Source organism: Bubalus kerabau, chromosome 5, assembly GCF_029407905.1.
Source record: "Bubalus kerabau isolate K-KA32 ecotype Philippines breed swamp buffalo chromosome 5, PCC_UOA_SB_1v2, whole genome shotgun sequence".
In the NCBI taxonomy this organism is placed as follows: Eukaryota; Metazoa; Chordata; class Mammalia; order Artiodactyla; family Bovidae; genus Bubalus; species Bubalus kerabau.
Window position 1 is genome coordinate 77,471,539 of NC_073628.1, and position 22,828 is coordinate 77,494,366.

The following is a 22,828-nucleotide window of genomic DNA, read 5'->3' on the forward strand; positions in this document are numbered from 1 at the left end:
CAAGTTAAAATAACCACTACTGTTCACCATGAGAAAAAGTATTTACTGTCTTTATAATTTTTATATTTTATAATATAAAATCATAGTATGTTATAATTTATAAATTATAATTTATACTGTATTTATAATTTTTACTGAAAGGTAAAAGCCAGTTAATTAACAAAAAGAATCATGATTTACACCGATGAAAGAAATATAATTTTTTTAAATGGCTTTACATTTCTCTAAGTTGACTGCTGTAACCTGTCTTTTAAATTACTATTCAAGTGTGAATTGAAAATATACTTCTGACTTTATAAGAGAAAACTGCAAAAATAGATAAAGCGGGCTAATTTACCTCAGGAGCAAAGTCAGCAATATGAGTCTTCTCTTTCTCTAATGCACCTTGAGACACAAACATGGGGAAATAGCAGTTTTCAACACCGAGTTTCTTGATCTCAGCATCAAAAAAGTCCTTGATGGATTCCCAAATGGAATATGCCCAGGGACGAAGGATATAGCAGCCACTTACATCATAGTATTCAATCATTTCTGACTTTGTGATGACCTTTTTAAAAGAAAAATACATTCTATGAAGCCTAAATTGAACCAAAATTACAGTGTAAGTGCCAAGAGTATGACAGTCAAGCTTTAAGTCTGGAGGCTTTCCTTGCTGGTGAATCCTCTTAATGTGCATGTACGATGGATCTTTCTAGATCCTTCTAAGAAACAAGAGTGCTCTAAGGTCGTAAGACTTGCATGCTAACTTGCTTCTGCTGTTTTACTGTTTTGTTACTTTGGACTAAGACTTTCACCTCACCAAAAAACAAAACAAAAATAAAATAATGACTATCTCATAGATCTACTTCTCGGTTCAATACTTTCTGTGGGCATGCTTTGAAAACTGACACGCTACATGACTATACTATGGATTACTAAAGGCATTATACATTATTACTCTGTATCTGGATTTTAGAATCTAATTGTAAGTAGCCTTTGAGAAATTTAAAAGAAGCAATCAACTGAGCCCATACTCACTTGAGAATACCAATCTGCAAGACTGTCTTCTTTTCTGGCCTCAAGACCCAACCTGTAGATATAAAAAATAAAATATAAATCTCTTCATCCAGCAACTGCTTTGAGGCTCAATAGAAATAAACCCCGAAACTTCAAAATGGCTTGTTTTTCTTCAGTATGAGTTATTTCTCTGTTTATATCTCTTCTGTATTCATCCCTATCTTTTTATCCTAGAAAATAGTTTAGTCATTTCTTAAAGGGTAGTGTGATACTGTCCACAAAAATTAGGAAAGCTAAGCCTAACCAAAAGCTATGATTTTAATGCAGACGTTCCTTTTACAAAGTTCTTTATAAGTTACCTTGTAAGTTCTTTATAAACTACTACTAATTTGTAGTAAAGACAGAATTTATTCTCACTAAAAAATAAAAAGAAGTTTTTGCCAATCTCAATCCAGATAAATTAGAGTAACATCAGTGTCTCACTGTAAGTAACCTGTAAATAGTAAAAAAACAATGGCTATATGTATATACATATGTCAATACATAAATGTGTATATGTGTGTGTGCATATATATCCTTACATGTTCTAAAGTTTTTAACTTCAGTCAATAAAAGTCACAGAAATAGATGCTTCCAAAATAAATTAGGTCTACAACAAAAAACTATTCTAGGCAATAATCTTTTTATTGAAACACTGACAATTATTCAGCAAACTGCAGTCTTAAAATTCACACACAAAGTCTACCCAATAGTTATGTCTTATAAAAAGTCCATCTTTTTAGTTTATTGGCTTACTGGCTTAAAAGCTGAATGTATTTACATTTGAATTGTCCATTTCTCACTTTGACACATCTCAGCAAAATGTCTACATGAAGTCTGGCCCTTTCACAAGCAGTCAGAAGGTAAAAGGTAAAATGTTCTGTTCTCGCCTCTACTATTCTATAATTCTAATCACCCAGTCGATGCGCAAGAAAAGTCACAGTTGTATTCTCTTGTTTAAGGAGACCTTCTGTGTATGCCATGAGAGATGAGAGGCAAGATTTGAAATTCAGCTAAAAAAATCTTAACACCAAAGTATCTCTAAGTAGTAGCTGCTAACATCAGCTTAGTTTAAGTTTAGCTTCGAAAGAACCTCACATAGAGTTCACACTAATTTTGGGATGGGGATAATGGAGGAATCGTATTGTTCACATGGATTGGAAATACCGTAACACTGTCTATTCCACAGCGGGTGTCATCTTTAAACCAGGTTTGTTTCATATTTAACCAACCATTTTAAAAACCTATTTCAAATGAAGTTCTCATTTAGTCCTCACAAAAGGTTTTCATTTGAAAAATCTGCTAAAGTCAAAACAATATGTATAGTTAGGTTAACAATTGTGTTAAAGGGAGGAAAAAGAGAAAAAAATAACATTTTTGCTGTTCAGTCACTAAGTTGCAGATAGCCAACTCTGAAATTCCGTAGATCACAGTATACCGACCGGGCTTCCCTGTCCTCCACTGTCTCCCAGAGCTTGCTCAAACTCATATTCATTGAGTCAGTGACATTACCCAACCATCTCATCTGTCGCCCTTCTCCTTTTGCCTTCAATCTTCCCCAGCATCAGGGTCTTTTCCCAAAATACATACATATATATGTATTTGTTTTTACTTGGGTAAGCAAATGAAAATCTCTTGATGGATAGAGAAGAACAGTAACAGTGGTGACCAGTTCATTACGGTGGTAGGAGGAACTGGGAAAATGGGAAACAAGCATAGGAGTGAGACTTCGCTGAACTTTTTATATTCTAAGATTCTTGAACCAAGCAAATGAATGTGTTACCATTTAGGTAACATATTCTTAGGCCCTTGAGACAGTGGAGGACAGAAAACGAACAGAAGCTATCTGCTGACATTATACATTTAGCATTCTCCAATTTAATGTGATAGTCAAACTAACCAAAAAGAAGTTTTTTTTTCAATAATTAAAAGTTGAATTCATCTAAAACTTTGCTTCACTTCAACTGAAGTTTCCGTTTTATTACCTGGTCTGCTTCTTAGGCCCTTGTCCTTCCCCTGTTCCATTTGGTGACAGCCCACTTTCTTGGTTTTTAGAGGAATCTTTTTTTTGGCTGTCATTTTGCTTCTGAGGCTTATTCTGCTTTTCAGATTTATTTTCTTTTTCTTTCTTTTTCTTATCTTTCTCCTCAGCCCCAGTGGCAGAGACAGGCTTATAGTCTACTCCTGTCAGAGACTTGTACTGTGCTTTCAGCTGAAGGAGTTCTTGTACGGCTGTATCTACTTGATCCTTTAACAGAAGAGGAAAAAGAGAAGAGAGCATTTAATTCCAATCGCTACCTAAGCACCGATGTCCAGTGTTTTACAAGCAGATCTGAAAACACAAAGGCAGAGGGGTACGGGCTAGCGGTTAGTATATGTTAAATATACTAACTATTGAAATGAATATGAGAACATGGTAAGTAGAGACAGAACTGGAAAAGTTACTAAAAAATTGTACTATAATTGCTCTGTTTAAAGAACAGTCACTAACCACATGCAGCTACTTAAATTTAAATTAAAGTAAATAAAACTTAAAATTCAATTCCTCAGTCACAACAGCCCCATTTCAACTGCTCAACGGTTCCAGAGGCCAGTGACTACGGTACTGGACAGAACAGTTAGAAGACATTTCTATCATTTCAGAAAGTTCTACTGGAAAGCACTAGATATAACACGTATTCTGCAATTTAATATGAGTCTTTAAGGGACAGAAGTTGAACACTGCACAATTATAAAAATGACAGTAATCAAGCTTCTATATTACTGGTTAAACTTCAAAACCTGTAATGATTGTTTTCCACTCATGTGAATTTGTACCAAAAAATCCTCCTCCCATGGTATAATACGACAAGCGCAAACTACCCCAAAAGTTCAAAGTAAAAGCTGCCATTTGAGACTGACAGAGCTTTAGGGACATGAGTCACACAAAGAGTATGCATCGAGGGTCTCCACTATGCCAGGCACTGATAGACACAGGCCTCTATTCTTACAGCCAAGAGAGACAATAATTAAAATATAGTATGTTTAAGTTGTGGATGTGATGGATGATGAAAGTAAAGTCCAATACTCCATTGGAACCTGCAATATTAGGTCCATAAATCAAGGCAAATCGGAAGTGGTCAAACAGGAGATGGGAAGAGTGAACACTGACATTTTAGGAATGAGTGAACTAAAATGGACTGGAATGGGTGAATTTAACTCAGATGACAATTATATCTACTCCTGTGGGCAAGAATCCTTTAGAAGAAATGGAGTAGCCATCATGATCAACAAAAGAGTCCAAAATGCAGTACCTGGATGCAATCTCAAAAATGACAGAAGGATCTCTGTTCATTTCCAAAGCAAACCAATCAATATCAAAGAAATCCAAGTCTATGAGCCGAATAGTAAAGAAGCTGAGGTTAAACAGTTCTACAAAGACCTACAAGACCTTCTAGAACTAACACCCCAAAAAGATGTCCTCTTCATTATAGGGGACTGGAATGCAAAAGTAGGAAGTCAAGAGCTACCCGGAATAACAGGCAAATTTGTCCTTGGAACAAAATGAAGCAGGTCAAGGGTTAACAGACTTTTGCCAAGAGAATGCGCTGGTCATAGCAAACACCCTCTTCCAACAACACAAGAGAAGACTCTATACATGGACATCACCAGATGGTCAATACCGAAATCAGACTGAATATATTCTTTGCAGCCAAAGATGAAGAGACTCTATACAGTCAGCAAAAGGAAGACCAGGAACTGACTGTGGCTCAGATCATGAACTCCTTATAGCCAAATTCAGACTTAAACTTAAGAAAGGAGGGAAAACCACTACATCATTCAGGTATGACCTAAATCAAATCCCTTATGATTATACAGTGGAAGTGACAAACAGATTCAAGGGATTAGATCTGAGAGAGTGCCTGAACACTATGGACGGAGGTTCGCAACACTGTACAGGAGGCAGTGATCAAGACCATCCCCAAGAAAAAGAAATGCAAAAAGGCAAAATGGTTGTCTGAGGAGGCCTTACAAATAGCTGAGAAAAGAAGAGAAGCTAAAGACAAAGGAGAAAAGTAAAGATATAAGCATCTGAATGCAGAGTTCCAAAGAAAAGCAAGGAGAGATAAGAAATGCTTCCTCAGCAATCAATGCAAAGAAAAAGAGGAAAACAACAGAATGGGAACAACTAGAGATATCTTCAAGAAAATTAGAGATACCAAGGGGACATTTCATCCAAAGATGAGCACAATAAAGGACAAAACTGGTATGGACCTAACAGAAGCAGAAGATATTAAGTAGAGGTGGCAAGACTACACAGAAGAACTACACAAAAAAGATCTTCATAACCCAGATAACCACGATGCTGTGATCACTTACCTAGAGCCAGACATCCTGGAATGCAAAGTCAAGTGGACCTTAGGAAGCATCATTTTGAACAAAGCTAGTGGAGGTGATGGAATTCCAGTTGAGCTATTTCAAATCCTGAAAGATGATGCTGTGGAAGTGCTGCATTCAATATGCCAGCAAATTTGGAAAACTCAGCAGTGGCCACGGGACTGGAAGAGGTCAGTTTTCATTCCAATCCCAAAGAAAAATAATGCCAAAGAATGCTCAAACTACCGCACAACTGTACTCGTCTCACACGCTAGCAAAGTAATGCTCAAAATTCTCCAAGCCAGGCTTCAATAGTATGTGAACCATGAACTTCCAGATGTTCAAGATGGATTTCAAAAAGGCAGAGGAATCAGAGATCAAATTGCCAACATCTGTTGGATGATCAAAAAAGCAAGAGAGTTCCAGAAAAATATCTACTTTTACTTTATTGACTATGACAAAGCCTTTGACTGTGTGGATCAAAACAAACTATGGAAAATTCTTAAAGAGATGGGAATACCAAACCACCTCACCTGCCTCCTGAGAAATCTGTATGCAGGTCAGGAAGCAACAGTTAGAACTGGACATGGAACAACAGACTGGTACCAAATTGGGAAAGGAGTACATCAAGGCTAGATATTGTCACCCTGCTTTTTGAACTTATACGCACAGGACATCATGAGAAACACTGGAATATAAGAAGCACGAGCTGGAATCAAGATTGCCGGGAGAAATATCAATAACCTCAGATATGTAGATGACACCACCCTTATTGCAGAAAGTGAAGAAACTAAAGAGCCTCTTGATGAAAATGAAAGAGGAGAGTGGAAAAGTTGGCTTAAAGCTCAACATTCAGAAAACTAAGATCATGGCATCCGGTTTCATCACTTCATGGGAAACAAATGGGGAAACAGTGGAAACAGTGAGAGACTTTATTTTTTCGGGCTCTAAAATCATTGCAAATGGTGACTCCAGCCCTGAAATTAAAAGACGCTTGCTCCTTGGAAGAAAAGCTATGACCAACCTAGACAGCATTTTAAAAAGAAGAGACATTACTTTGTCAACAAAGGTCCGTTGAGTCAAGGTTATGGTTTTTCCAGTGGTCACGTATGGATATGAGAGTTGGACTATAAAGAAAACTGAGCACCAAAGAATTGATCCTTTTGAACTGTGGTGTTGGAGAAGACTCTTGAGAGTCCCTTGGACTGTAAGGAGATCCAACCAGTCCATCCTAAAGGAGATCAGTCCTGGGTGTTCATTGGAAGGACTGATGTTGAAGCTGAAACTTCAATACTTTGGCAACCTGATGTGAAGAGCTGACTCATTTGAAAAGACCCTGATGCTGGGAAAGATTGAAGGCAAAGAGGAAAAGGGGACGACAGAGGATCAGATGGTTGGATGGCACCACCGACTCAATGGACATGAATTTGGGTAAACTCCAGGAGTTGGTGATGGACAGGGAGGCCTGGCGTGCTGCAGTCCATGGGGTCTTAAAGAGTCAGACACAACTGAGCGACTGAACTGAACCTAGACAGCATATTAAAAAGCAGAGACAGTACTTTACCAACAAAGGTCCATCTAGTCAAAGCTACGGTTTTTCCAGTAGTATGTATGGATGTGAGAGTTGGATTATAAAGCAAGCTGAGTGCCAAAGAATGCTTTTGAACTATGGTGTTGGAGAAGACTCTTGCTAGTCCCTTGGACTAAAATTCCAATCCTTTGGCCACCTGATGCAAAGAACCAACTCATTGGAAAAGACCCTGATGCTGGGAAAGATTGAAGGTGGGAAAAGAAGTGGACGACAGAGGATGAGATGGTTGGATGGCTTCACCGATGCAATGGACAGAGTTTGAGTAGGCTCTGAGAGTTAGTGATGGACAGGGAAGCCTGCCATGCTGTAGTCAGAGGGGTTGCAAAGAGTCGGACACAACTGAGTGACTGAACCGAACTGAAGTGTTTTGTCAGAGAAGAGCAGAGTTCTATGAGCGTGTCCAGTCAACCCTAGTTGGTGGGAAAAGGATCAACAAACGATTCCCTAAAAGGCAAGATAAAAGAGTTGAGAACTGACATTAAGAGTAGAGGTTAACCAGGTTTTTTGGGCAGAAAGCGTTCCAAAGAAAGTAGCCTGTAGTGTACAAAACAAAAACACACAAACATAATAATACCACACCAACCTTAGAAGCTTTTTCAGCTTTAAGTTTTCGAACTACTTCTCCTTGAGAAGCTACTTTGTCAAAAAGTAGTTTGGCTTCTGGTGTTTCTGGACCACTAGGCTCAGAGCTTCTGGGTGGACTTGAATCTGAACTTTGAGATGATGGGGGCTGACCAGGAACATACTCCTTCCCAGTTTTTTCTTTATACTGAGCTTTTAGGGACAGTAAGCATTCTACAGCTTCATTTACTTTAGCCTATGAGAAAAGGGGCAAAAAAGACAAATATTTAATGCTTTCTGAAATTTCTGAAAATTTCAATTAATATTAAAAATCATTAATTACTGCCAAAATATCCCTGTAAATAATCATCATGAAGAAATGCAAGCACAAAGGAGTCAAATAATCAGCCTAAAGTAACACATCAAAGCTAAAGAAAAGTTAAAAATATAAGTATCATAAACCTATATACAAATCATAAAAATAAACATAAATGTACATACACGTATACTACTGTAACGTTTAACTTCATATATGTAAACAGACAAAGTAGAGAACATCCAAGCAAACTGTCAGCTTCCAAGTCCTGGGACTGTAAATAGTGGAGTCAGAATTTACAAAATCAGAATTTGCCTGTACAAATTCTTATTTTCTTCAGCCCATTAAACAGACACAAAATATACCACTAGAAAAAACCCACACTCTGAGCTCACCTAAAGAATAACTACATCACTCTTAAAAATTTACAATGAAATGAGAGTGTATGTTGAGGTTTTAGATATTCACTTCATATACATATCAGCCTCTGATACTTCAACTTAATTATGATGAAGAAGAATGAAACACTCAGCCAAAATGAAGATTCTTGTGACTTCAGCAGAGAACATCAACGCAAGCCAAGCTGGACACTGCACCTGAATAGAGACACCATCTAACCACAGACTGTACTACATACTTATACTGCATACTCTACCACTGGAAAGCCGAAGAATCAAAACCGAAAAAGTGTCTCCCAATTAGCTTATGCAAGTTTTACTGCTAAATCCTAACAATGCTCCAAATAGCTAAGAAGAACCCAAGAGAAACAGAAAGAATGCTAAGATGGGGTCAAAGAGACACAGGAAGAACCCATATATCTTCAAAGAATTTGCATCAGCAAAATATCAAATGACATTTCCTTGTCCAGCTATTTATGATACAACTTTCCTGCCTGTTATAGTGCCGCAGCAGGTGTCACAGAAGAGGGTAAAAGGAGAAACTGCAAAGAGCTGGTTGTCTGATTTGTATTTCTGACCTGTCTCTTGTTTATACCATCTTTAGAACTGAAAGTGTTTTCAAAGCAAAATCTATCTGTCTAAGAAAAAAGACAGAGAGTTAATCAGACATATCAGAACTGAGAAAAAAAGAATCTTTCATCAGCTAAATGAAAGAACATAGAGAAAAAGTTAAGGGACTTCCCTGCAACCATTTCTACAAAAAGACGCCTATCTGAAAGAAATTCCATTTTTACACTATAAGCAGGTGCTGATAACAGTTTGAAGTCAGATGGCACACATTTCACAAAGGAAAAAACACATGTGTGGCAAAGGAGAAAATTAGTATGGGCAAACCACTTCATTACTGAATGAAATATTCTAAAAGACCAAATTATATATACCTCTCCAATTAGGAAATGGAATATTCTAGATATCTAAATAATCTACTCAGATTATTTTTCGAAACAGGGTGAAATCATACTACTTGCTATGCAGTCTTTTCTGATGATTTAGAAGGTAACCAAAGATTCTTGAGAGAAAAAGAATTAGAAGCATAAAACAAGTCATCATCATTTTATGGCCTATTTACTCTGTACCAGATAACGATGCTAAGCACTTTTAATGGACCATCTTAGTTAATTCTCTAAACAATCCTCATCCATTTAAAAAAAATAAATAAATAAAAGTTTAGAAAGATTAGGGACCATACCCGAAGTTACACAGTAAGTGGTAGAGTGAGAATTTTAATCTAGGGTTTACTCTAGACACAAGGATCCCCAAACTCCAGAATCTAATGCCTGATAATTTGAGGTGGAACTGATGTAATAATAATAAAGTGCACAATAAACGTAATGTGCTTGAATCATCTTGAAACCATCCCCCCACCCCCCAGTCCATGGAAAAATTGTCTTCCATGAACAGTCCCTGGTGCTAAAAAGGTTGGGGACTGCTGTTCTAGAGTCTTGATCTTAAGCACTATAGTATTCATCACATGACAGAAAATATGAGACAGTGATCTAAATTTAAAAGGTAATTTTAATCCTGCTAAAAAGCAAGAGAGTTCCCGAAAAACATCTATTTCTGCTTTATTGACTAGGCCAAAGTCTTTGACTGTGTGGATCACAATAAACTGTGGAAAATTCTTCAAGAGATGGGAATACCAGACCACCTGACCTGCCTCTTGAGAAATTTGTATGCAGGTCAGGAAGCAACAGTTAGAACTGGACATGGAACAACAGACTGGTTCCAAATAGGAAAAGGAGTACATCAAGGCTGTATATTGTCACCCTACTTATTTAACTTATATGCAGAGTACATCATGAGAAACGCTGGGCTGGAAAAAACACAAGCTGGAATCAAGATTGCCAGGAGAAATATCAATAACCTCACATATGCAGATGACACCACTCTTATCGCAGAAAACTGAAGAAGAACTAAAGAGCATCTTGATGAAAGAGGAGAGTGGAAAAGTTGGCTTAAAGCTCAACATTCAGAAAACTAAGATCATGGCATCTGGTCCCATCACTTCATGGTAAATAGATGGGGAAACAGTGGAAACAGTGAGAGACTATATTTGGGGGGGCTGCAAAATCACTGCAGATGGTGACTGCAGCCATGAAATTAAAAGACGCTTACTCCTTGGAAGGAAAGTTATAACCAACCTAGACAGCATATTAAAAAGCAGAGACATTACTTTACCAACAAAGGTCCGTCTAATCAAGGCTATGATTTTTCCAGTGGTCATGTATGGATGTGAGAGTTGGACTATAAAGAAAGCTGGGCACCAAAGAATTGATGCTTTTGAACTGTGGTGTTGGAGAAGACTCGTGAGAGTCCCTTGGACTGCAAGGAGATCCAACCAGTCCATCCTAAAGGAGATCAGTCCTGGGTGTTCATTGGAAGGACTGATGCTGAAGCTGAAACTCTAGTACTTTGGCCATCTGATGCCAAGAGTTGACTCATGACAAGACCCTGATGCTGGGAAAGATTGAGGGCAGGAGGAGAAGGGGATGACAGAGGATGAGATGGTTGGATGGCATCATGGACTCAATGGACCTGAGTTTAGGTGGACTCCAGGAGTTGGTGATGGACAGAGAGGCCTGGCGTGCTGCAGTTCATAGGGTCACAAACAGTCAGACACGACTGAGCAACTGAATTGAACTGAACTGAATCCTGCTAATGTGCCACAAAAACCGCTTTTTTAAAAGAGATCTGTGATTGTTACTTGAATATGTCTCACAGAATGAGAAAAAAATAATTTCTTTTAATATTTTAATTTTCTGCATTAAAAGACATTTACAAAGCAGAATTGGATGATACTACTCAGTACACGACTATACAACAGCATAATGTAATAAGCACTTGTTAGCAGATTTTAAGTCTTTAATGGACAAAGACTGTTCTAAACTTACTTAATGTGCCAACACAGACAAAAAAAGTTTTCAATAAATAATTGCTGAGGCAAATAAATAAGAAAACAGCCTACTGAAAAACCTTCAGTAAAGGTTTAAGATGGGAATTTGAGGAAGTAAAAACAACCCTGAGAGTAGGATATTAAAATATGACTGAAAATGGACAAAGTGGATGAGAACACAGCTGGTTGGAACATATGAGAAGTACACAAACTATTTTTGCAGCAGCCACTTGATGGAAACATTTCCCCATGGGAAAAGTGGGGAACTTTAATAAAAAGTTAACCGATTTTAAAACAGTAAGAACAGCAACAACAAAAATTAGCAAGAATAGAACCTTTCAAAATGGCCTTAGCACCTCAATGATCAGTGGGAAAAAAAGGTTTAAAAAATACTTTTTAAATACAAGGTACTGTGAATCAAAATGCTACAACTCCAGAAGTAAAGGGTGACCATCACCCGCACCACATGCTGCTGCTGCTGCTGCTGCTAAGTCGCTTCAGTCGTGTCCGACTCTGTGCGACCCCATAGACGGCAGCCCACTAGGCTCCCCCGTCCCTGGGATTCTCCAGGCAAGAACACTGGAGTGGGTTGCCATTTCCTTCTCCAATGCATGAAGTGAAAAGTTAAAGTGAAGTCGCTCAGTCGTGTCCGACTCTTAGCGACCCCATGGACTGCAGCCTACCAGGCTCCTCCGTCCGTGGGATTTTCCAGGCAAGAGTACTGGAGTGGGGTGCCATTGCCTTCTCCGATCACCCACACCACATAGGCGAGGTTTAACAAGACCAGACAATTATGAATTATTTTTAAGAATTTTTTTATGTGGACCATTTTTTAGGTCTTTATTGAATGTTACAATTTGCTTGTTTTTTATGCTCTGTTTTTTGACCCTGAGCATGTGAAATCTTAGCTCTCTGACCAGGGATCAAACCCACACAGCCTGCACTAGCAGGTGAAGTCTTCTAACCACTGGACTGTCACAGAAGTCCTGTGAATTATCATTTATATTTAATGTAGTAGTCATCTGATTTTGCTGTCATTTATTACTCCAATTTTACAAATCCTTAACTATAAATGTTCTGAAAACTCTTCTAAGGGATAGATCAGAAAACTTTTGCAATAAAGGGCATGGGCCAGACAGTAAATATTTAAGGCTTTGCAAGTCTGCTGCAACTATTCAACTCTGGAATTACAGCATAAAACAGCCATAGACAAAATATGTAAACTAGTAAGTGTGGTTGTGTTCCAATGATGTTTCGCTCACAAAACACAGTGTAGGTCAGCTTGGCAAGCCCTGTCCTCCAGTGTCACAAGTATTCCATAAAAACTTTGATTTACCAGTTCCTGACTCCCATTTCAAAAAATATTGGGTTGGCCAAAAGATTTGTTCAAATTGTTCCATAAGGTATTATTTCAGTTCAAAACGTTTCACTCAGATTTCAGACCAGAGAAATCTGTTTAAATCAAAACTTTATTTTTTGGACCTGCGGCTTTAAAACTTTTAAAAGTTAATATGTAAAATCTGAAAAGTGACCTTAACTATGAAAGTAACTCAGCAGTCAGAGCTATGAAATCTTGGGCGTATCCTGAATTTCACCTCACATGCTATCTGCCCGATCCACCACTTTAACACAGAAGCCTACTGGGCAGGAGGAAGAGCAAAGAGGAGCACAAGGTGGACTGGAAGGGGAGCTGAGGGTGAACGTGAAGGTTTTTATTCTTTGCCCGCGTTACGCTAATATTCTGCCTTCATGCCTAAAGGTTCTTACACAGAATCACCAATCTGATCGTGAAGCAGAAAAGGGGGTGGGAGAAACAGAGAAAGAAACTCTCGTGGAAACCTGTAACTATAAAACCTCAGCCGCAGCTGACCACTTTCCTTACTTGAGTGGTAACATGACATGGTTAAAAAACTACTTCTGTGGGAAATGTATGATTAAGAGGCTTAGACAAATCACGAATGTAAAACCAGCATAGGCTTGCTTAATGAATAGTAACAAACTAGTGAAACCATGACCCCCACCCTCCACGGGTGCTTAGAATGCCTCTAACTGCTGAAACTCCAATACTTTGGCCACCTCATGCGAAGAGTTGACTCATTGGAAAAGACCCTGATGCTGGGAGGGATTGGGGACAGGAGGAGAAGGGGACGACAGAGGATGAGATGGCTGGATGGCATCACCGACCTCAATGGACATGAGTTTGGGTGAACTCTGGGAGTTGGTGATGGACAGAGAGGCCTGGCGTGCTGCGATTCATGGGGTCGCAAAGAGTCGGACACGACTGAGCGACTGAACTGAACTGAACTGGAAGTAACTTGGAATCTAGGCTTCGCAAACTTCACAAAGTTACTTTTATGTTCACTGCAGGAAGCAGTTTCTCATTGGCTACTAAAACCAACAAATAAAAAAAAGGAATATTATTTGAATATTATTGGACAAGGTTGTTGTGAGGATTAAATGCAAAAATAGCATCAGTGCAGAGTGCGCCTTGCCAGATAAGAGTCTCTACAATATTTCCATTCCTAGTAATTGAGTTGGTTCTCTAGGAAAAAGAGCAATTTACTACTTTCAGCATTTAGAGAAAAATATATATATAAGTAACATTTTGAAACAGGGTACACTGTAGGCATTCAATATGCAAACTACAGTGAAGTAAGATGCAGTACCACACTTATAATTATCAAAAAATATGTAGTCAAAGTACCTCCCCAATTTCCAAAGAAATTTAGGTGCTTTTTCGACCCACAGGCTGGCTTTTCGTAACAGTGCTGTTCAATGGATGTAGTCCATTAAGCCAACAAGATGGGAGACATAGTTGCTGCTACTTTAAGTACTGAGTTGGCCAAAAAGTTCATTCGGATGGTATGGACCACCTCGAATGAACTTTTTGGCCAACCCAATACGCTTGCTGCTGTTGTTACTACCCCACATATAAGCAACTAACTAAAAATCAGCCCAGGATATCAATGTATTCTACTAAGAATGAAGGAATTTAAAGATCAAAGTCCTTCCCCTCAAATTACATCTAGAAAGGGGACCATGCTTAGTAAATGAGATACACAAAAAGTACAAAATGCTCCTAACCTCACCACAAGACAGGAAATAGCAAGGATTTATATCCCCAACAATACATCAGCCTTCACTCCTTGAAGCAAAGCTGTTTTAGAGCATCACAGTTCTGCAGAGCTTCAACAGGCTAATTAAAGAGAAAAACTTTCTCATACTTCACAGTGAGAGAGACAGGAAAATATCAACAATAACTGTTGGAGCAAAGCCCCAAGATCTCCCCAAAGCATTTTCTCTCCTCACCAGAAGGCAAAGGTCCACACATGAAAGACTCTTAGGGTACAAGGTCTCCAGTCAGAGGCAGAAAAACTCGTTAATGATGTGAGGAATTTACAACCGCAAATCACTCATTCTCCAACCCAAGCCCAGGACGCTGATGAGACAACAGATTCCCAGGAGCATTTTAGAACAAATCTCCAGTTACGTTAAGTCAGGCCCAGTGGTTCATCACATCTCTCCATGTTCATGCCACAACCCAGATTCTACAATTTTTGGTAGCTTATCCAGTTACAGTACTATTAACTTGATATTTTATATCTCGTTACTTTCTGAGTATAGAAACTACATATCCTGATTGTTAAACATGATTTTTCTATCACAGATGCCATTCTTTTTGTCTCTTATTTTGAGCAAGCAATCCTGTTCCAAAATCAGTGCTACCACCCACTTGGCTAAATGTTTTGCCTAAAGATATTACTGAAATGAAATGAAATGTATTGGTGTTGTTTAGTCGCTCAGTGGCGTCCAATTCTTTTCCAAGTCCTGACTGTAGCCTGCCAGGCTCCTTTGTCCATGGGGTTTCCCAGGCAAGAATACTGGAATGGGTTGCAATTTTCTTCTCCAGGGGATCTTCCTGAACCAGGGATCGAATTCATGTCTCCTGCATTAGCAGGTGGATTCTTGACTACTAAGCCACCAGGGAAGCCCAATGAAATGTATACTTCAGTCAAAATGTGGTATCACTTGAGGACTCCCCTACAAAAAATCTGAAATAGTCACCAACAGACAATTCTTTATTCCCTGCATGCACCCTGAACTTTTGCTTGTGCTATCTTCTATATCCAGTCCCAGGACAGCAGCATCAATATCACCTGGACAACTTTTTACAAATGCATAACCTCTGCACACTCTGGACTTACTGGAGTTGACACTCGAGAGGTGGAGCCCAGCAACCTGTGTTTGAGCGAGCTCTCCAATAATTCTGATGTACAATAAAGCTTGAGAACCACAGACCTAGACTTAAGAGTACCTCCTCTGAAAGTCATTCATCTTAAAGGGCTTCTTCTACTTCAGGACTGGTTTCAATATTTTTTCTGTTTCTTTCCCTGCCACTTACAGCCACAGACACTTCTGAGAGCAATTTACATATACCACCCAGGATTACAGTCTGTGTAAGGTTCTTCTTCAGCCCAGTTCCCCCTCTAGATGGTCAGCTGTGTCTCATCAATATTTCCAGAGCCTGGCACAAGCATGCATCAGTAAACGTTGACTGTTACATCAAAATACTGAATCAGACAGTCTATAGACAATACCTCTTATGAGAAAATGGGACTGGCCAAATTGCTGGACCTTATAAGGTTACCGACAACGTGTATAAACTCCTTCCAGGATACTGACCTTAGGGGCTTTCTCGGCTTTCAGTTTACGAACCAATTCTCCTTGTGCAGCAACTTCATCATACAGAGATTTACTTTCCACAATATTTGATGATGATTTAGAAGAAATATTCTGTCCTACTGCAGCGGGAGGATTTCCAGGCTTATATTCCTGGCCAGTTTTCTCCTTATATTCAGCCTTCAAAGCCAAAAGCTGTTTTACAGCTGCATCTATATCTTCCTTTGTGGCTTTCTTGGCTTTTAATTCACGAACCACGTCACCTTGGGCAGCGACTCTGTTGTAAAGGACCAAGGAATCCTCAGACGTAGCACATGTACTCAAAGAAGGGGCCGATCTTGTCTTGAGAGATGCCTACAGATGCAGAAAACCAAAAATAAAATTATTAATTTGTATTAAATATCTTTACACAAAATTTTATCAAACTACTTTATAATATTTTAAGCTAAACACACAATTTTAAAATGCTAATCTCTTTAAACTGTTTAGGGAATTCCCTGGTGGTCCAGTGGTTAGGACTCTGTGCTTCCACTACAGGGGACCTGAATTCAATCTCTGATCACGGTACTTAGATCCTGCAAGCCACGTGATGCGATCAAAAAACTTTTTTTCTCAAAGTTCAAATGAACAATCTCATTCCTTAAAAAAACAAACAAACAAAAATAATCCTAATAAAAAGTAACAGGAATAAACAAAGGTAGAGGTACACAGATATTCACGAAGTGTTTTTCATCATAGTAAAAACCTGAACGTAAATCTTTACCATTAGGAGACTAAAGAAATGAGAAAGTGAAAGTGAAAGTCACTCAGTCACGTCTGACTCTTTGCGGCCCCGTGGACTACACAGTCCATGAATTCTTCAGGCCGGAATACTGGAGTGGGTAGCCGCTCCCTTCTCCAGGGGATCTTCCCAATCCAGGGATCAAACCCAAGTCTCCCGCATTGTAGGCGGATTCTTTACCAGCTGAGCCACAAGGGAAGCCCGAGAATACTGGAGTGGGTAGCCCATCCCTTCTCCAGCAGATCTTCCCAACCCAGGAATCAAAGCAGGGTCTCCTGCATTACAGGCGGATTCTTTACCAACTGAGGTATCAGGGAAGCCCAGGAAATTATAACACACCCACCAAATCTGAGAGTAAACCCCCGCTAGCACCAGCACACTAGCAGTGCAACCCTGAGTTAGTTATAACACTTAAGGCTTCTACTTTTTTAAAAGGTTAACATTTATAATCTGCATACTTTTCTATATTTATATTATATATATATTAAAGAGTTTATTTAAAAGCAAAGAAAAAGAAATAAAGTCTAAATCCTAGGATCACTGATTAGACACATATCCATAGAAGTCAATTACTTGCCTCATTCTTTGCTGTTTCCACTTTGGTCTTTTCCTTTGACCCAGATGTTGGCATTTCCTTCGTATGTCCATCAGGAATGTATATCAGAATGCATGGGGCTTCTATGCAGCTATATGGACTAAAAAGAAAATGAAGGAACAAAAAAGTTTATCTGAACAGCAAGTGAATTCCTGGATTAATACAATGGCACTGTTAATGCTTTTCAAAGTATAAGTCCATTCTCTTATTCACATCCGAGTTTCTTCAGAGTAGTTTAAAAACAAACATATAAATAAAAATTGACAGTGCTAATCATAAACTTTCAATTTATGAACTTTCATGGATATAAACCTGCTAAATAAGTCCAGGACAAAGGTATATCTACTCTGGCCACCAGAAATGGCATTAGTGGATATTCATGTCTCACTCTTGATTTAAAGGAAATGCATACACATACCACAACTAATCTGCTTATAAGCAGAAGAATTTCTATAAAACATTTATTTTATTAGAATTTCTCAATTCTAAAGGGTACAGTAATTAGCAGAATCCACCACCCCTAAGACTATCCACATGCAAAAGAAAAAAATTTCAAATTTTATAGTAAAGGCCACAGAGTAAAAATAAGAGAATTTGGTAACAACAGAATCCTATATATTTCTTCAGTATATTTTAATTGTCCTTGCTGCTGCTGCTAAGTCGCTTCAGTCATGTCCGACTCTGTGTGACCCCATAGACAGCAGCCCACCAGGCTCCTCTGTCCCTGGGATTCTCCAGGCAAGAACACTGGAGCGGGTTGCCATTTCCTTCTCCAATTCATGAAAGTGAAAAGTGAAAGTGAAGTCGCTCAGTCGTGTCTGACTCTTAGTGACACCATGGACTGTAGCCTTCTAGGCTCCTCTGTCCATGGGATTCTCCAGGCAAGAATACTGGAGTGGGCTGCCATTAATATGGCCTTACCAAGATGTAATTCACATACCAAAAAATCCACTGTTTGAAAATATACAATTCAATGGCTACGTATGTGCAACCATCACTAATATCTAATTTTAAAACATTTACATCGCCCTAAAAAGAAACTTTGTACTCTTTATCACTTTCCAGTCTCCCATTCCTCTGGGCCCTGTTGCACTATTTATATTTTACAATATACCTAATCAAAACACACAATAAAGAAAAGGTAGTTAAGTTATAATTTAATCCAAAGATAACACTGAAATTTTTTATTTTTACTTGGACCACATGAAGATGTATTGTAAGATGGTTTAGTTTTAGAAGTAAAAGTTGTTAATATTATGCTATTTCAATGTTAACACTTGTTACAATAAAGTCTAAAAAAAATACAGAGTAACAAATGAAACAGGAACAGGGAATAATGTCAGGTACATTATTTTAGTGGCACTTCAACTTCTGAAATATTATTTACTCTAAGAACTTAAAGCATTTTCATTTAAATGTCTGGTTAATTGATTTACCTAACGGGTTCATATGGTTGATCACATATGAAGAAGCCTCTTCTCTGGAGTTGTATAATGTCTCCTTTTTTCAAATCCTTAAGGCAGGGATCCCCCAGCATTAGTTCTTCATGCTGTAAAGATGATATTAGGCCAAAATACACTGTCTTAAAATTATCAGAGCACTGGGCTTTTTCCTGGTGGTACAGTGGATAAGAACCTGCCTGCCAATGCAGCAGACACAAGAGCAATTCTTGGTCCAGAAGATTACACATGCCCTGGAGCAACTAAGCCCATGTACCACAGCTACTGAGTCTAGAGCCTGGGAGCCGCAACTACTGAGGCCACGTCCCACAACTACTGAAGCCTGTGTGCCCCAGGGCCCATGCTCCACAACAAGAGAAGCCACCACAATGAGAAGCCCACGTACCGCGACTACAGAGCAGCCCCCACTCACACTCACTGCAACTAGAGAAAAGCCCTCATAGCAATGAAGACCAAGGACAGCCAAGAATAAATAAATAAAATTTTTTGTTTTTAATTCTAAAGAAAAGTTAACACAGAGGGAGATGAAATAGGGTTTCTTTTAGGAGGCTACCTTACTGTTTTTGTTGACATACTGCTTAAAGTCCTCATCTTTTCCCAGCACGGGCTTCGTGATCAAGTGCTCGTAAGTGACGCAGATTGCTGGGACAGGAAGAGCATGTTCGGTCTCTGCAAGCCAAGTGATCTTAGTGGTTTTCTTGTAGTCTTTGTTCTCTAAATTCAATTTTGCATCGAGAGATACAATTTTGCCTTCTGCACTTCTAAAAATAAGATTGAAAAGTAGTTTAAGAAAACAAACCTTCACTGTCATAAGTGCATTATTTTGTTCTGTGCCTACAGTAAATATGGAATTTTCTTTGGAAAAATTTCAATCAAACACTTTCTGAGTTTCTGGTAGGTACCAGACACGAACTAGTTAAGAGATGAATAAAGTATAACCCCTGCTATCAAGATAGTAGTATGTGCCAAACCCACATACATCCAATAAAGAACATGAACATGTTTAGGAATCTTAAAGTCACCTGAAGTAAGCATTAAAAAAGCCAAAATACTGTTTTCAAAACATTTAGCAATGACTTGAAATATATGTAATGACGGGACAACTGAGATTTCAGTCTACTAAATTAATCTTAACATACTATGTCCCACTATAATAACTGGCAAGCTAATTAAATTTAAAGTAGATTTTAGGATAAAGAATGCTATAATACAAATTCTGTTCCAAGGATCTCTCCCATCATGCAATTGTATACTGAGAATTAGATAATAAAAGGGGGGCCCTAAATAGTAGAACTATTTTTTATATCTACATGTAGTCATTTTCAGGCTTCCCTGGTGGCTCAGATGGTAAAGAATCTGCCTGCAATTCAGGAGACCTGGGTTTGATCCCTGGGTTGGTAAGATCCCCTGGAGGAGGGCATAAGAACCCACTCCAGTATTCTTGCCTGGAGAATCCCCATGGACAGAGAAGCCTAGAGGGCTACAGTCTACAGAGTTGCAAAGAACTGGACACGACTGAGTGACTAAGCATAGTAGTCATTTCCAACATCACAAGCAAAAGATATCCTGATACTCTATAAATATACTGAAACATATATGGGGAAAAAAACTTAATGTGTCCAGAATTTGCAGCATCTATGCAGGGGAGATTTAATAGCCAGCATCATGAATGGGTCTGAATTAGGTAATTTTCAATAAATCAATAAACATCACAGACTTCTCTCCCATATTTATCTGAAAACAAACAAAAAGTTCTTACTTGTGTATTTTAGTAATGTTGATGTTGCCCCAGTTTATAAATGTAACCATCTCACCCTCTGACAATGTCTCTGCATCAGCCCCTTCGATGAAAACTTTAGAACTATACCACACAGGCTTCAAGCCAACATCAGGATTCTGATTGATAAAAAAAAGAGAGAATGTGTTGGTTGAAACATTCAACTACTGAACTCAACATGCAAATTTATATTCATTCATTTTATTCCTTCACACAAACAGAAGTCCTCTGTATCAGTCTGATTCCCAGTTAAATGACCCTGGGGCAGATGCCTGCACAATAATGTAATGGAGTCAGATGAGGTGGTCTGCCCCAAGACTACTTCCAGCCTAAAACACTAATTCTTTGTTTTTAGGGCTGAAGCAGTACTTTTCTATGTCCCTCCAACCAGAATCTGCTCAGCTAGACTCAAAATCTCACTGCTTTTGCAGCAAAGGGGAAAATAAAAGTCATTTCTCATCAGTGGCTGTACAACACTATAGGAACAGATGTCATCCTAGTAGGAAACAACAGACGGTTCACGTTTTAGAGACAAATTTTAAGGACAGCAGTATACATGTAAGAAAGATACACTTTCTGCCATTTCAGTATGTATTACATGAAGAAAAGAGACATGCAGAATAAAAAGAATGCTACACTGGTTAAATTTCAGATTCTTGTTTGAGCAAAATCAAAAGAAAAAAGTATAAGAAGATCCTTCAAATAAATCTTAAATAACCAGTATTTAATAACTGTTCATTGAATGAACCAATGTCCTTGAGGAAAATCAGTATGCTGCAACAACTTATGCTATGCTGGGCTCAGAACAGAATACTGACAGGCTAAATACAGAACATTTTGTGAGGAAAATGATAATGAAAATTCCACAGGTCAAACTGGGTGGTACAGTCATCAGTGCCTCCTAATCAATTACTTAACTATTACCTATTCTTTATTATTACGTATTCTTTAACTATTAACTAAGCTATCTGACTATAACTACCATTTTAACAAATAAGCACCCTTAAAAGCTTTATTATCACTGTTTCGATTTTAAAACATTAAGTTGGCTTCACATTTAAACTAACTGTAGTGGGCGATATGACATATCAGGAACCACCATTCACCTGCTTGAACCAATCAGATAAAAAAAAAAGGCAAAGGTAAAGCCAAATCAATCACACACAGAGAGACACACATTCCCCAAATCTTATTAGGCATATCATTAAACAAAGTCTTCAAAATTAAAAGAAACTAATGTCATACAGAGAAAGGCAATCACAAAGCTACAACTCAGAACATTTATAGCTCTTCATGAAGCATATCCCCTGGAGAAGGAAATGGCAACCCACTCCAGTATGCTCGCCTGGGAAATCCCATGGACAGAGGAGCCTGGGGGCCACAGTCCACGAGATACCAAAGAGCTGGACACAACTGAGGAACTAAACAGCAACAATGAAGTACATTCTCTTGTATCTGAGTTAGTCTCTGAGCACAGCATAGTTATAGGTAGATTAGTATACGACTGAGTTAGTCCACGGATATAAGCTTCATTATATAACAAGGATATTTATAGACAACTCACAAAACTGGAAAAAAAAGTATCTATTTTTGCTTCAAGATTATCAACCTAGCAGTCATGACCATGTGAGACAACAACCATGGCTTAACTAAGAGAAACTGTCTGCTACTTGTATTTAAGATTTATAGTCACAATTTAGACAAATAGGTATCATTTTCACTTCACTGATGTTTTCAAAATCAGAGACAATGGCTGTGTGACAGATTCTGGACACAGCTCTGATTCAATACTACTAGGTCAAACGTTTTGGCTTAAAGGCAAAGGCAACAGTGAGCAACCCAGTTAATAAAAAATGTATCTCAGCTTTCATACAGAGATAAGAGCAAGGATTATGTAAAATCTCCAGGAAGAAATAAATTCTTATTATACACTAATGTGCTATTTCTACAAAATAAAAAATAGGCACCAACTGAGTGTAACAGTTCTGCGTGATGTGCTATGGACAGTATTAATACTACTACTAGAATAAACTTCCTCAGTAAGAAATCCACAAAATCATTTACTTTTCACTTAGTGTCAAATTCTCAAATAGCCCATACAGTCCAACATCAAGAAAACAAAAACGCCAGTTTTAAAATGGACAGAAGAAGCAAACAGATGTTGTGCCAAAGAGAAAATGCAAACGGCCAACAGGTATATGAAAAGATGCTCAATATCACTAATCATCAGGGAAATACAAATTAAAACCACAATGAGATATCACCTCACACCTTTGAGAATGGCGATCATCAAAAAAAGAACACAAACAGCAAATGTTGGCGAGT

The 22,828-nt window shown here is 38.4% G+C and overlaps 1 protein-coding gene across 1 annotated transcript in view; it reads right to left on the bottom strand.

Moving 5' to 3' along the window:
• Positions 1 to 22,828, bottom strand: part of EPRS1 (glutamyl-prolyl-tRNA synthetase 1) — a 64,170-nt gene that overhangs the window by 14,764 nt on the left and 26,578 nt on the right. The window contains exons 14-22 of the mRNA XM_055581918.1: positions 20,486 to 20,622; positions 19,280 to 19,487; positions 18,703 to 18,815; positions 17,249 to 17,366; positions 15,894 to 16,244; positions 7,566 to 7,799; positions 3,021 to 3,283; positions 1,018 to 1,069; positions 338 to 547 (exon numbers count right to left, since the gene is read on the bottom strand). Coding sequence (XP_055437893.1) covers positions 338 to 547; positions 1,018 to 1,069; positions 3,021 to 3,283; positions 7,566 to 7,799; positions 15,894 to 16,244; positions 17,249 to 17,366; positions 18,703 to 18,815; positions 19,280 to 19,487; positions 20,486 to 20,622 — 1,686 coding nt within the window. The remainder of the gene's footprint in view (positions 1 to 337; positions 548 to 1,017; positions 1,070 to 3,020; positions 3,284 to 7,565; positions 7,800 to 15,893; positions 16,245 to 17,248; positions 17,367 to 18,702; positions 18,816 to 19,279; positions 19,488 to 20,485; positions 20,623 to 22,828) is intronic.